This window comes from Microcaecilia unicolor, chromosome 1, assembly GCF_901765095.1.
Source record: "Microcaecilia unicolor chromosome 1, aMicUni1.1, whole genome shotgun sequence".
NCBI lineage: Eukaryota > Metazoa > Chordata > Amphibia > Gymnophiona > Siphonopidae > Microcaecilia > Microcaecilia unicolor.
The window spans coordinates 185,443,368-185,459,732 of NC_044031.1; the positions used below are offsets into that span (position 1 = coordinate 185,443,368).

Consider the following 16,365-nt stretch of genomic DNA (forward strand, 5'->3'; position numbering starts at 1 on the left):
AACTCCCTGGTCTCAGCTCCTCCCCGCCCGGCTCACTTCCTCCTTTGGTGGTAGGACCTGTGCTTTTAGGAGGCCCTAGTTACAGAAATATCTTTCTTAAGTTGTCCCTGCATATCAAAGGGACTTTCCCTGTGGGAGAGGGGCAGTGTTCTGTAGACCCCGTCACAGTAGGGATTAGCACATGTTTGTTTTATTTAAGAACATAAGAAAATAAGCATTGCCATACTGGGACAGACCGAAGGTACATCAAGCCCAATATCCTGTTTCCAACAGTGACCAATCTTTTGTCACGAGTACCTGGCAAGATCCCAGAAGAGTAAAACAAAATTTATGCTGTTTATTCCAGGAATAAGCAGTGAATTTTACCAAGTCCATCATAATAATGGTTTATGGTCTTTTAGGAACCCGTCAAAACCTTTTTTAAAGGGGAAAGGGCAATGGGACTTAATATACTGCCTTTCTGTGGTATTTTGCAACTACATTCAAAGTGGTTTACATATATACAGGTACTTATTTTGTACCTGGGGCAATGGAGGGTTAAGTGACTTGCCCATAGTCACAAGGAGATGCAGTGGGAATTGAACCCGGTTCCCCAGGATCAAAGTCTGCTGCACTAACCACTAGGCTACCCCTCCTCCTTGCTAAGCTAACTTCTTTTACCACATTCTGTAGCAACAAATTCCAGAGTTTAATTATACATTGAGTGAAGAAATATTTTTCTGATTTGTTTTACATTTACTACTTAGTAGCTTCATTATATGGCTTATAGTCCTTGTATTTTTGGACAGAGTAAACAAATAACTCATGTCTACCCATTCTACTCCACTCAGTATTTTATAGACTTCTATCATATCTTCCCTCAGCTGTCTCTTCTCCAAGCTGAAACCCTTAAGAGGCATATTTTCAAAGCACTTTGGGAGGCTAAGTTCCATAGGTTTCTATGGAACTTTGGGAGGCTAAGTGCTTTGAAAATATGCCTCTTAGCCTCTTTAGCCTTTCCTCCTAGGAAAGCTGTCACATTCCTTTATCATTTTCATTGCCTTTCTGTGTACCTTTTCTAATTCTGCATTATCTTTTTTGAGATGCAATGACCAGATTTGCACACAATAAATATTTCTTTCTTTATTTATTTAATTTTATTCATCCTTGTATCTAACTATTATCCAAAACAAGGTTTTGGTTCAGTGTGGCTTACATTTGACTATCAGGTGAGGTTACAGAGTTGCATTTAAGTTACAATTATTCTGGGTCATCTGGCGTACATTTTAACCATAAAATTTCTTGAAGAGGTAGGTTTTCAGTTCTTTTCTGAATTGGAGGCAGTTTGTGATGCTTCATGTGATCTTGGGGATTGAGTTCCACCATTTGGATCCCAGATAACTGAATCCTGCCATGTAGGTGTTTTTATAGATTGTGTTTCTACACTTGGGTAGGTGAAGTAATAGGTAGTTTCTTGCATCTGGACTTGTGTTTCTTGATGATAGCTTCATCAGGTCTAGCATGTAGTAAGCTGCCATGCTGAACAGTATGTTGAAGATAAGGGTGCTAGTACAGTAATTTGGTTTTGATCAGGAGCCAGTGCAGCATTTTGAGTAGTGGGGTTGCTCTTTCATATTTTGACTTTTTGTTGATTAGTCTTGCTGCTGTATTTTGAACTGTTTGTAACAATTACAAGATGTTTTCTTTGCACCCTGCATATGCTGCATTGCAGTAGTCTAGTTGTGTCAATATTAATGATTATACTATGAGACAAAATGATATATTGCTAAAGTAGTCTCTATTTCTTCGCAGTTTCCATAGCGTTTTGAATCACTTTGCTGTAACTGCTGAAATTTGTTTTTCAAGAGATAGGTGTTTGTCAAGAATGATTCCTACTATTTTTAGTTGTGGTCTGATTTGTTAAGTTTGTTGGTCGATTCTGAATTTTTGATAAGAGTTGGGGTCATCTGGGCTGGCTAGAACCAGGAATTTTGTTTTATCTCTGTTTAGTTTGAATTTGAAGATTGTAGCCCAGTTTTCCATAAGGTCTAGCCCTGTTTTGATCCTGTCCAGTATTTCTGTGATGTTGGTTTTGAAAATTATATAGATGGTGACATCATCAACTTATTAGTTGGTTGAATCCCGTTTTCTCTAGTTTCATGCCGATTGGGGCCATCTTGATATTGATCAGCATGGGTGATATTGGGGAGCCCCTGTGACACCCCACATTCTAGGATCCATGAATTTGAAAACTGGTTGTATATCTTTACAATATAAAATCTAGTTTTTAGGAAACCGTTGAACCAGGTTGCCACTGTGCCAGTGATTTCCACGTTGTAAAGCAGTGTCATTAGTATGTTGTGATCTACTAGATCGAATGCACTTGACATATCAAATTGTAGTAGCAGGAACATCTGGGTTTGGCAAATTAGTCTTCTGAATTTTGTTATCAGGGTAGTTATGACTGTTTCTGTACTGTATTGTGATCTGAAGACTGATTGGGTGCTATGTAAGATTGAGTAATGCGTTAGATATTCTCTTAGTTGTTGTGCTACTAATCCCTCCATTGTTTTGGTTAGCAGTGGTATTGACGCCACTGGTCTATATTTCGTGAGTTCATTAATCTTACTTTTGTTGTTTTGGGGGATGGGGGTATGATGTTGCCCTTATCAGGAGGGAATGTACCGTTCACAAACATATAATTTATGTGTTTGGTAAAGCATTTAATGAACCATTCTGGTGGGTTCTTCATCATATAATTAGGGCAGCTGTCTAATAGATAGTTTACGTGTGAGTATTTTGTCAATAGTGCTTTAACTGTATGTGTTGTTGGCGTCTTAAAGGCGGACAATATTCTGCCTGCGGTGATGTGATCTTTGTAGGAGTCAAGGTCGTGTAGGAAGTCTAACGGGGATGTTTGTGTTGTAGCAAATTTTGTTCTTATGTTTGTTATTTTTTGCTTGAAGTATTGTGCAATTTCATCTCTTGGTGGCATTTCATTCAATGTTTGTAGGGCTTGGGTGTTTATTAGTTTATTCATGAGTTTGTAGATTTTTTTGTGTTGATCTGTTCTGGGCTTACGTATATTCTGTGTGTTGGTTATTTTTATTTTTTGTTTATATATTTTTATTGCTTTTCTCCAGGTAGCTTTGTTTTTGGACCACTTTCTTTCCAGTTTTCTGCAGAGTTTCTTCATCTCTAGTAGCTATCGTTAAACCATGGACGTGGTTGTTTGTTGTTTTCATTTTGAATAGTGCTATTTGAGGTGTGAGCACACCATGGAGTGATACAAAGGCATTATAACATTCTAATTTTTGATTTCCATTCCTTTCCTAATAATTCCTAGTGTTCTTTTTATTTCTTAGCCTCTGCTGCACACTGAGCAGAGGATTTCAACATATCATTAATAATGACACATAAATCCTTTTCTTGAATGGTGTCTCCCACTGTGGAACCTTGTATCATGCATCACTTCGCACTTGCTCACATTAAATGTCATCTGCCGTTTGAATGCCCAGTCTTCCAGTCTCATAAGATCACCTGCAATTTTTCACAATCTTCTTGTAATTTAACAACATCAAATAACTTTGTGTCATCAACAAATTTAATCACCTCATTCATTATTTTTGTTTCTAGATCATTTATACATATGTTAAAAAGCAGCTGTTCCACAGAACCCTGGGAATCCACCCTATTTACCCTTCTCCATTAAGAATATTGACCATTTAACCCTACATTCTGTTTTCTATCTTTTAATCCGTTCTTAATACAAAATAGGGCATTACCTCCCATGACTTTCTAATTTCCTCAGGAGTCTTTCATGAGGTACTTTGTCAAATACCTTCTCAAAATCCAGATACAGAATGGGGCTCATTTTCAAAAGAGAAAAACGTCCAAAAATTGGCATAAATCTGCATTTGGACATTTTTGTCACAAAAATGTCCAAATTATTATTTTCAAAATCAATTTTTAGATGTTTTTCTACGAACTCCATCAGAAGTGCATTCAAATCACAAGGGGGCATGGTGGGATCTGGGCGTTTCTAACACTTGGACATTTTTCAGCCATAATGAAACAAAACAAAACCAGGGTCCCTAAAAACAACAAGGCAAATGATCCGGAAACTCCAAAGTGGAAAACAACCAAGCAAATCAGTAGTAGAGATACACGATCTTTTCTAATATAGTTCCTTAAAACATAAATTGCCCAACATAGGCCGTGTCTCGCCCAGCAGGGCTGCGTCAGGGGCTACAAAAATAGAAAAGAAATAAAATAACAAATATATAAAAGTATTAAAAACAATATAATCGTATCATTTGATAATACAGTAGTACCATGACATAAAAAGTAACATACTCTTAATGGAATATATAAAAATATATATATGCACATGTATATTCATAAAATGAAATCAAATAACAATACATAAATTATATTAATAAAGATCGTGTATCTCTACTACTGATCTGCTTGGTTGTTTTCCACAAAACAAAACCGTCCAGGACTACAACTAAGACATTTTGAGCTAGACCTGTTTTTATAACAAATAAGGCACAAAAAGGTGCCCTAAATGACCAGATGACCACTGGAGGGAATCAGGGATGATCTCCCTTACTCTCCCAGTTGTCACTAACCCCCTCCCATCAACCCTTTCCAAACTATGATTAGAAACATTACTTACCAGACTCTATGACAGCCTCAGATGTAATACTAAGGTCCATTAAAGCAGCATGTAGGTCCCTGGAGTAGTGTAGTGCGGCCCTCCCCCTATCCATTACACTTGTGGTGGAAACCTTGAGTTCTCCAAAACTCACCAGAGACCCACTGTACCCACATATAGGTGCCCCCTTCACCCATAAGGGTTATAGTAGTGGTGTATAGTTGGGGGTAGTGGGTTTTGGGTGGGTTTTGGGAGGCTCAGCAGAAATGATAAGGGAGCAATAGTGAAGTCTGTACCTGGGAGCATTTATTTGAAGTCCACTGCAGTGCCCCCTAGGGTGCTCCATTGCTCTCCTGGGATGTTTAAATGCATCCATTCTGCAGCCTCCCACTACCTCTCCACTCTCATCTCGCCCTACATTCCTCCCCGTGATCTCCGCTCGCTGAACAAGTCTCTCTTGTCGTCCCCCTTCTCCTCCACTGCTAACTCCAGGCTTCGTTCCTTTTCTCTCGCAGCACCTTTTGCCTGGAATAAACTTCCTGAGCCTGTATGTCTTGCTCCATCTCTACCTATTTTCAAATCTATGCTGAAAACCCACCTTTTCACTACTGCTTTTGGCTCCAAGCCACTACTCATTTGCCTCCCCTTCTTCCTTCTCACCCAGTACTTGCCCTTACTGTCTTGTCTGTCTGTATTACTTTAGATTGTAAGCTCTATTGAGCAGGGATTGTTTCTCTGTGTCAGGTGTTCAGCGCTGCGTGCTTCTGGTAGCGCTATACAAATGCTAATAATAATGTTTGTGTGGTTAGTCTGCTAAGAATGCTGGCGCCTCCTACATCCCAATGGCTTGATTTTGTGCATTTTTCACTTGCGCAAGTTTTTTTTTTTTTTTTTTAAATGGACCAAAAAGATAAACGCACAGAGCACAAAAACATCTAGTAAATAGTTATTTTGGAAAAAAAAATGTTTTCCTCTTTTGAAAATAGCAATATTCCCCACTTGAATTTTGAACATTTTTAGTAAAACATCCAAAGTTGGACTTAGACATCATATCGAGAATGCCCTTCAATATCAACTGGCTCACCTATATCCATATGTTTATTCAACCCTTCAAAGTATATAGCAGATTTGTAAGACACGATTTCCCTTAACTAAATCCATATAGACTTTGTCCCATTAATCCATGCTTAAGTATATGCTTTGTAATTTTGCTCATTTTCTTTTTCTTTTTTTAAGAGAAAATGCTATTTATGAATGGATAGGTTATAAAATACCACATCTCTCCCATAATCAGCAAAAATCGAAGCTTTGGGTGTAATTATATAACAAAGCATGTGCATTCTTTTCTGTATGTTGTCTTTGTCGAGCCTTCAAAACACAAGAATGTGCATCTTTCTGTTCTGGAAATTATCCCAGAGAAATTATGGAGGCAATTTATAAGGCAGCAAGAAAGTGCATAAATGCCAGTATTCTAGCAATTTACATGCATATGTGAATACCGTAGCAATTTCCAGCTGAGAGTTATTCTGTAAGTACTTGCCAATATTCCATGGTGTGTACTTTGTAGGTGAGGGTTCACATGGTCAGAATATGGGCAGAGCATCAGGGCATACTTGGAGTTCATAAATACTATAAACTACATGTGTTCTTTAACAATCTAAAGCTGCAGTAAAAAGGGCCCTGTGGTAGCAGCAGCGGACATCTTTGCCACGTGCTGAGGCCCTTTTTACCACAGCCGGTAAAAAAAAAAACTGCAAAAATGGCCATGCAGTAAGATTGCTCTTACCACATGGCCGTGTGGGGGAGCACTTACCGGCTCCCGCGCTAACCCAGCGGTAACTGGGTAGCGCGTGGCGTAGCCTGATTACTGCCAGGTTAGCGCCTGCAGAAATATTTTTGGAATATTTCCGCTAATGTGGGAAATGGCGCTCAGTGGGGCTGGAACTACCACTGGCGCCCGCATTGGGTCGGCAGTAGCTCCAGATTGGTGCATGGTAAGCCCATGTTGGGCTTACCACCGCTTTGTAAAAGGGCCCCTAAGTGTAAGCTCTGGCAGGTGTAAGAGATCAAACCTAAAATACAGGTGTGTTTTTGACCTGTTACACTGGTATTCTCTTGAGAAAGTGGATGTCTATTTTTTTTATATAATAGGCTCCAAATACTTAGGTTCTTAGCATCTAAAAGAAGGCACTCCTTTATAGAATTACTCTCAATGCATTTACATGCACACCTGCTTTCAGTATGCACAATGTTTTCTGGTTAATTTATACAAATACAGTTGCAGTTCTAAGTGGGCACCTCCTTCAATATGTGCTAATGCAATGAAAAAGGGATTATGTATTCTATAACAGCATCTAGGCGCCCAGATTCCATGACTGAATACTAGAATAATTTGACACCGGTGTGTATAAATTTATGTGCCCACTGTTACACCAGCCATAGCCCTAGTGTGGGCTTGTAAATGCAGCAAGAGCGTGCATATTTTACAGTATTCTGTAAGTTACATGTGTAAGTGGGAGACACACCAATGTCACACTCATGCTCTTCCCTCATGTACATCCCCTTGCAGATGCACACTATGGGCTAGATTCAGTGAATGGTGCTCAAAAATCCACACTCAATGCTATTCTGTAATGGGCACTCCTTATAAAATAGATTCGAGTGCCGATTTCGACACCCCAAAACTGGGCACCAGGACTTACACCTGCTGAAACCAGGTGTAATTCCCAGCACCCAATTTGAGCACACATTCCCAGTACTCTATAACACTGTGTGCAAATTTTAGGAGCGCCCCTGACTGGCCCATGCACCTTCTATGGCCACACCCATTTTTGAGTATATATTGTTATAGAATAGCGCATAGCAAGATGTGTACCCAAATCCAAGCTGGTGCCAGTCAGTGCCAATTAGCACCCAATTATTGGCACTAATTGGCTCGTTAGCCAATTTAGTTGGATGCACATCTTGGATCAGCGCCCAATGTTGGGCACCATATGTAGAATCTGGGGGCATAGCACTTATGTGTGCCCTTGCAGAATAGCACTCAGGTCATTAACACCCTTAAGTGCTATTTTTACCTGCAGTTACACATGTAGGCGGGTCTGTACTTACAGAATTGACCTTTACAGAGATAATACTATAACTCCCAAATTCTATATATGGCGCCTTAAGTTGTGCATGCTAATTTGGCTGCATGGCCAAATTGTACGCAGAACATAATTGATTAACAAGCCAATCAGTGTCAATAATTGGTACTTTACTAATTAGCAGCACTAATTGACTTTAATTAGAATTAATGCACACAGTTTTCTAGGTGTATTCTATAATGCGGTGCACATAAATTCGAATGTAAGCAGTCAAAAAGAAGGCATGGACGTGGAATGGGCAGGTTGTGGGTGCACTATTGTGCAATACAGATGATCTGTGCCTAACTTAGGCGCAGATATTTAGACCTGCTTTTAGGTGGCCTAAATGGGTGTGCCTAAATCTTAGTCACAAGAATTATATGTGAACGTATAAGCATAGTTTATAGAATCACACTAACCATGTAGTTTTTCAGCACTGATTTTTAAGGTGCCATATATAGAATTCCCCCCCCCCCCCCCCCCCCCCCCCAAGTGGATGCCTCCTTATCGACACCCTAGTGTGGCATGATGAGAACCTATTCTATCTTGGCACCTGGGTGCCCAGATACTATTATAAAATAGTCAATCTCTTGTGTCTATACTAGGACGTTTTATATCCAACAAGTATGATAGCACTATATGCCACCAAGATCTAAATTTAAAATAGTGAAATTTGAATATGAATTTTTACACTTTTTAAAAAATATTTTATACAAAGAAAGAGACCATCAGTATGAACATTTTCACGGGGCTGCTTACACTATGATGGGAAACTATACCAACCTTATGCGAGCCTAAAGTGTCACCCTTTCATAACACATCACTGCCTTTTTCATTTTTATATTTTCAATTTTATCTTGTATAATTGTGTACTTCAATTCTTCCTCATATAACTGTGATGTATTCTTTCTTTCGTGGCTATATTTACTACAGTAACTTCAATGTTAATCCAAAAAGAAGTTCTACCAATGAACCCCACTCAGCTTTCTGATTACTATTATAAAATACTAGCATAATCTGGTATCGAGGCACTTAAAATCCAGGCACCCATACCTGCACCAGTCATAGACCTGGTGGAACTGCAGGTTGTCTAAATGCAGCAAGGGAGTGCATAGCTTAGAGAACTTTGTAAGCGGTACTCATAAGCGGCAGCACTGTGCATGCCCCTGCCATGCTCTTCCATGTGAACCCCTTTTTTGCATTTAAGTGCTATTCCACTCATGCACCTCAGTGTACATTTACCTGGAAGCATGCCGGCATTCTGTACATTCAGATGCGCAAGGAGTGCTGAAATGTAAATGATCAGTTAAAGAATTCTCCCTTCAGTACATAAATGCAAGCCCCTTCTCGAGTCCCCTTCCCACCTGGAATCTCTCCAATTAGTCCAGGTAATGTATATTCTCATTTTATGTTTTGTTTTTTTTAATTTTTTATTTAGAACAATTTACAATACTTCACCTAAGATGACTTTCCTGCATATAATCGAAAGAGAAAAACGCCTATATTCCGACCTAAATCGGGAGATGGACGTCTTTCTCTCATGAGTGCCCAAATCGGTATAATCGAAAGCCGATTTTGGGCGTTTTCAACTGCACTCCATCGCGGGAACGAATAAAGTTGATGGGGGCATGTCGGAGGCGTGGTGAAGGCGGGACTGGGGAGTGGTTATCGGCTGAGCATAGATGAACGCCCTCGGCCGATAATCAAAAAAATAAAGGCGTTTTTAGCGAGCATTTAGGAGACTTTTGGTGGACCCTTTTTTTTCATGAACAGGTCCCAAAAAGGTGCCCTAAATGACCAGATGACCTCCACTTACTCCCCCAGTGGTCACTAACCCCCTCCCACCAAAAAAAACAAACTTTAAACACTTTTTTTCCCAACCTGTATGCCAGCCTCAAATGTCATCCCCAGCTCCATCACAGCAGTGTGCAGGTCCCTGGAGCAGTTTTTAGTGGGTTCAGTGGACTTCAGGCAGGTGGACCCAGGCCCATCCCCCCTACCTGTTACACTTGTGGTAGTAAATGGGAGCCCTCTAAACCCCCCCCAAACCCACTGTACCCACATGTAGGTGCCCCCCTTCACCCATAAGTGCTATAGTAATGGTGTAGAGTTGTGGGGAGTGGGTTTGGGGGGGATTTGGGGGTCTCAGCACCCAAGGGAAGGGAGCTATGCACCTGGGAGGTATTTTAATGTTTTTTCCTATTTTTTAAAAGTGCCCCCTAGGGTGCCCGGTTGGTGTCCTAGCATGTGAGGGGGACCAGTGCACTATGAATCCTGGCCCCTCCCACGACCCAAAGCCTTGCATTTGTTCATTTTTGAGCTGGGTTGCCTCGGTTTCGATTATCGCTAAAAAACGAAAACACCCAGCTCAAAAAACGCCCACATCCAATGCATTCGCCTGGTACAAACGGTATTTTTGAAAAAAAAAGATGGACATCCATATTTTTCGAAAATATGGATCAGCCTGCCCCTTCACGGACCCGGTCTCGGAGATGGACGTTCTTACACATAGGCGTTCGCGTTCGATTATGCCCCTCCACGTCAAGCAATGTGCTATGAAATACAAAGAAAAATATTTAGGGATAATTCCCTCTTCTACCAAATTTTTTACAGGCATTAGTCCACTAGGAAAGGAGACTGATCAATACACCATAGCTGAGAGGAGGAATAAAGAAGAAAAAATTAAGAAAACAAGGTCTAATTAACAGCATCGAAACTCTCTTATAATCCAGAAGTCATTACAGGACAGGTTTTAGGAGCTCTTGCATCCAGAGAAGAACGAAGTTGTGAAGGTTCAAAAAAATGAAAACTGACATTATCAATCTGTAATACACATTTACATGGAAACCTTAACTGAAATTTAGCACCCAAATTCAAAGCTTCCTTTCGCATAGACAGAAATTTCTTCCTTATTTCCTGTGTCCATCTGGAGACCTCAGGAAATATCTGAATCTTTTCTCCCATAAAAGTAACTGAAGCAGATTGTCTCAGATAAAGTCTTAGCAAAGCTTCTTTATCGTGAAGAAATACAAAAGAGACCAATAAGGTGACACGAAAATCCACCTCTTTTTGTGATCTCTCTAAAACAGCTGAAACGTTTAAGCTATCAAAGGATGAATCCACCGCTGTTTGACCTTATAATCTAGCTTCACAAATAGATGGAATTGGTAAATAGTAAAGTTTTTGTATTGGAGGAAACCCAGTTTCAGAGTATTGAAGAACTTCTTTTAAAAATTTATGAAATAAGTCCCGTGGGGAGCTTAGTTTAACAGATGGAAAATTTAATAGTCTCAAGTTTAATGATCTAGCTCCATTTTCTAAGTTCTCCAATTTTCGATGAACTACATTGGCATCTTGTAACAGTTTATGTTCTACCTCTTTTACTTGGGATAAAGATAATTCACAATCTTTCAAACTAGACTCCTGATGGATTATTATTTCAATCGTTGAGGCATTCAACTTTGAATTGGATACAAAGTAAAGCAAACCTTGTGCAGGGACTCCATAGCCAACCATAAGGACTCCAACGTTACCTTTGCAGGTCTTACCAACGGTTGTAATGCTGCCTCTGGACTAGGCCGCATTTCACCCATCAGCGTTCCAGATATTGTCTCTAGTCCTGACAAATTCAGCCCAACATCTGAAGAGGTAGCTGAAAGACTCCGATTTTCAGGGGAAACCCCCTCCTGGAGCATCGCTATATCATAAGGAAGCCCCTCCTTAGCCTGTTCAGAGACCCCGACTTCTGAGGTCTCAACGTGCATGCTTCCGGACATGCTCCACGCTCCTGGAGCCTGCTGCACTGGACTTTGCAGGCTAAGTGAAATCTCACTTTCCTGACTGGGACTCCTCTCTCTGTACCTGTCAAAGGAGCTCCCTGGAATGCAGTAGGCGTCGCATATGCTGTGATCGGAGGCTGACGAAGAGTAGGAATCACAGAGGATAAGGAGCAAACTCCTCTAATCTTTCCTTTTCTCTTTGGCATTATAATTTAGGAAATACATTAAAAAAGAAAAAAGTATCTCCCAGAGCTCAGCATTGCACGTCTGACCTCGACGCCATCTTGATCAGTCTGTATATTCTCATTTTAGACTCTTTTTACATGAAGTGGTCTATAACCACCTGTGTGTTCACGATGGGCTTTTTTTCAGCACTGTGTTCTGTTGGTGAAGTAGAGTGTAAACATCAGCTCTTGCTTATTTTTCAGCAAGCAAAAGATTTACGGAGAAAAATAGTTTGACAAGCACATTTTTTAAACCAGACAATTATATAGAAAATAATAGACTCAGGTTTCAGAAAATGTAATCTTCCAGATCTTTTCCTCTCTCCCTTCATGATTTCTCATATGGAAACTTAACAACTTGGTTCTTTAAGAAGATGCTGCCTCTATCATTTTCTTGGAACCGTGGAGGGGCATTTTCGATATGACATCTAAATTGGACTTTGGACATTTTTGTGCTAAACGCCCAAACTCTGAATAGGAAATATGGCCATTTTCAAAAACTGCAAAACGTCTCTCTTTTTTCCTCCAAAAATACTGTTTGTAACAAGGTTTTGAGCTCTATGCGTTTATTTTTTCAGGCCATTATAAAAAAAAACATACAAGTAAAAAACTTAGAAAATCAAGCAATTGGGGATGTAGGAAGGGCCAGCATTTTTAGCAGACTGGTCCCCCAGACATCCCATGAGAGCAATGGGGCACCCTTGGGGCCACTGCTATGGACGTCATATAAATGCTCCCAGGTACACATCTCACTGTTACTCCCTTATCTTGTCTGTTGAGCCTTCCAAAACCCACTACCCCCAACTGTATACCACTACAATAGCCCTTATGGGTGAAGGGGGCATCTATATATGGGACAGCAGGTTTCTGGTGAGTTTTGGAGGATTCACAGTTTCCACCACAAGTGTAACAGGTAAGGAGAGGTATGGGCCTGGGACCACATGTCTATAGTGCAGTGCACCCACAACTACACAACTACAGGGACCTGCATGCTGCTTTAATGGACCTAGCTATAACATCTGAGGCTGTCATAGAGGCTAGTAAGTACTATTGTTTTCACATTTTGGGGGGATGGCAGGGGGTCATCCCTTATTCCAGTGGTCATCTTCTCACTTAGGGCACCTTTTTGTGCCTTATTCATTACAAAAACAGGTCTAGACCAAAACGCTGAAGTTTCTCACCCTAGACATTTTCATTTTGTTCCATTATGGCTGTAAAACGGCCAAGTGTTAGCCACGCCCTAAGCCTGCCCTAATCCCACCTTTGAAATGCTCCTGATGTGCCCCCTTGTGATTTGGATGCATTGCAGATAAAATGCATACATAAACATTATCTGGTTCTTCTTTGTCCAGTGGCAAAAAGGTCAGTCCATACAACGTCTGCAAAATAGGTTTTGAAAATACCGATTTTGATGTTTTGAGAAGAAATCTGTCCAAATGGTGCCTTATGGCACTTTTTGGACATTTTTCTCTTTCAAAAATGAGCCCCAAAGAGTATAACTTTCTAAACTATGTTTTATTATGAAAAGACTAGCAATATATTTTTCATTTCATCTCATAGGCCTCTTGTTCACTGATATAAAGGCAGGTATGAGGTACTGATGCTTTTTAGATGCCTTTTAGAGATGTACTTCTGGTTGTTAGAATACCAACAGTAAATATTTATTAAGTTTATTTACATACTGTTGGTCCAAGAACTGGGTTACATTTTATATTTTGACCTGCCAAAATCAGACCTATTTATGGCCCTCGAGGACTGGAGCAGCAGTATCATTGGTCTGTATTAGTGCTCAAACTGGGATAAAATAGTATAGACCCAATATGAAAAAATTCAAGGTCAAAATAAGAAGTAGTACTCTCCATACAGCAGAGCAAGTGCTTCAAGCTCTAGCAGAGATTCAAGTTGAGAAAAGCACTGAGGGGTGTCCCAAGACTCCTGCTTTTCTTCTAGAACAAAGAGTTGTAAGCTGGCTCCCACATATTTTTTGTTATTGTCTGTCATCTCTAAATGACCACTAATCCCTCAAGGACTTACAGTGCCCATTGCTCATTGTTGACCTGCTGGGTGACAGTTTCCATGCTGCATTGCCTCTGTTTGAGACTAGATTTCAACATTGCAAATGATCATTGGGGCTTTTTCTTTATCTAAGAAGTGAGAGGATAGATACCAGCCAAGTTTCAGTACTGGTATGTTTCACAGTCAGATTATTCCCAACTAATAGAACACTGAGTTTCTTTTTTTGACTTTAAGCCATCACAATTTCTTGAATGTAGCTCCAGCATTAAAAGTGAAGATCTCTCTTGAGTACTTGCTAAGACTTTTCAGTTGATATTTTCTTATTGTTTTATCACGCAAACTGTGGAAAATGTATAATTTATCATTGAGTACTTGCTAAGACTTTTCAGTTGATATTTTCTTCTTGTTTTATCACGCAAACTGTGGAAAATGTATAATTTATCATTGCTGGTTTTTTTTCCTAGTGCTGGTACTATTTATGCTATCCATGAGGAGATACCGAAAACAACCCTATATAATTAATGAGGAGGAAAATGTTCACGAGAACATTGTCAGATATGATGATGAAGGTGGTGGGGAAGAAGACACTGAGGCCTTTGACATTGCTGCCATGTGGAATCCTCGGGAAGCACAAATGCTAAGAATAAGGCAGGATATACAACCTGAAATTGAGAGCCTCTCTAGATATGTGCCTCAGACATGTATGATGCATGACAATATTCATAAGTATGTACTGGCCAAACTATATGAGGCAGATTTTGACTTCTACACACCTCCTTTTGACTCTCTGCAGACATATATGTTTGAGGGGGATGGGTCTGTGGCCCAGTCTCTCAGTTCACTGCAGTCGATCAGTACGGACTCAAACCAGAGCTACGATTACCTCACTGACTGGGGGCCCCACTTTAAAAAGCTGGCTGAAATGTACGGTGCCTCGGAGGGCAGCGGAGCATTATCGTAACAATTGCATAGAACTGGGCATTTGTACCACAGCAACACACCCGAAGAACCAAACTCTGTTCTCATTGGAAACTTCTGTGTGTGTAATGACTCCAATAATGGCTGCCATAAGAATGACATCACAGGAAGCTTGATCTGGATCAGCTTTACTCAGTTAAACGTGGAAAAAGAATTATAAAAAGAAAGCATTGCTTTTTTAAGGATTATATTTGAAAACAAAAACATCTGTCTGCAGAATAATGTTGCATATATTTACACCGTATATTTTTATATGGCACATCTGATACAGAGTTCTTTGGATCTCCACATCTAAGAATCCTAAGCTTTGACACTAAATACTAGTTCATGGAATAATGGTGGACAGAACCTCAAAGGATTGCTTTTTCATTCAGAATTATTATAAATGAAAAATATTTTTTAAAAACTCCAACAAGAAGCAATTTAAAACTGGAATGTCATAGGTTTTCTTTAAGTAAAATGTTTTCTTTGATCTCTCATTCAGTTGCATTTTTGGGAAAGTTCTGGAATTTCATTTAAAGTTAAAAATGCAAAATCATTAATCAATGACTGAGGGGTCCTTTTACTAAGGTGTGCTGAAAAGTAGTCTGCACTGGTGTTGACGTGTATATTGGACGTGCGCAGGTCCATTTTGCAGCACATCTGCAAAAAAAAAAGGCCTTTCTTTTTTTTGGCCGAAAATTGGCGTGCAGCAAAATAAAAATTGGCCTGAGACCTGACTGCCACTCATTGACTTAGTGTTAAAGTCTCACGCTTTAACCAGGTGGTAATCGTCAGCACGCATACACTGCCGATTACTGCCCGGTTAACGTTGCGTGCCAGAAATTTTCTGGCATGCATAGCGGACGCGTGTAAAAAATGAAATTACTGCCCAGGCCACGTGGTAGCTGGGCGTTAGTTTCAAATTGGTGTGCGTTGGGGGCTCGTAGATTCCTACGCAGCTTAGTAAAAGGGCCCCTTAAATACTAGTCCATTTCCACTGAGTTATCCTAAGGAGAGTCTCCTCTCTACTATATCACTGTGGCACTGTTACCTGCTGAGAATGAAACCAGAAAAAAATACTGCCTCTTTTGCACTCTTTTGGAGCCTTTTCTTAAATGCATAATACAGTTAACATGGGAATTAGAATGTGCTGTCAGTACACCGACACATTAATAGTTAAAACAGTAACATGACACATACAGGGTAATTCTATCACAGGGCACCCACCAAAGGAGCTGGTTCTGGCATCCATTTTAGGGTTAGTCTATAAAGAAAAATGGGTACCTATTTTCCTTATAAAATACTCACCCAATTGGCAAAAAGCAGGCATAAATGCAAGGCATGATCAATAAAATCTACCCTATAGCTAATAAAAATGCCTGCACCTTGGAGAGAGATAGAACATGTGTAAATTGTGGTGTTCTATAACTTACACAAATAGGGTGTGCTGAAAAATGGTTTGCGGTAGTGTAGGCGCGGGTTTTGGGCACGTGCCGATCCATTTTTCAGTGTACCTGTAAAAAAAAGCCCTTTTTAAAATTTTTGCCAAAAAATGGACCTGCGGCAAAATCAAAATTGCTGCATGTCCTTTTTGAGTCTGCGACCTTACCGTTAGCCATTGA

General features: G+C 40.0%; 1 protein-coding gene across 3 annotated transcripts in view; it reads left to right on the plus strand.

Annotated features, from left to right (window-relative positions):
• CDH20 (cadherin 20) overlaps positions 1-15,172 on the plus strand; it is a 155,585-nt gene extending 140,413 nt beyond the window's left edge. For all 3 annotated transcript variants that reach the window (XM_030189986.1, XM_030189987.1, XM_030189988.1), the window contains one exon: positions 14,248-15,172. In XM_030189986.1, coding sequence (XP_030045846.1) covers positions 14,248-14,744 — 497 coding nt within the window. In that variant the 3' untranslated portion in view covers positions 14,745-15,172. The remainder of the gene's footprint in view (positions 1-14,247) is intronic.
• The last annotated feature ends 1,193 nt before the right edge of the window (positions 15,173-16,365 follow it).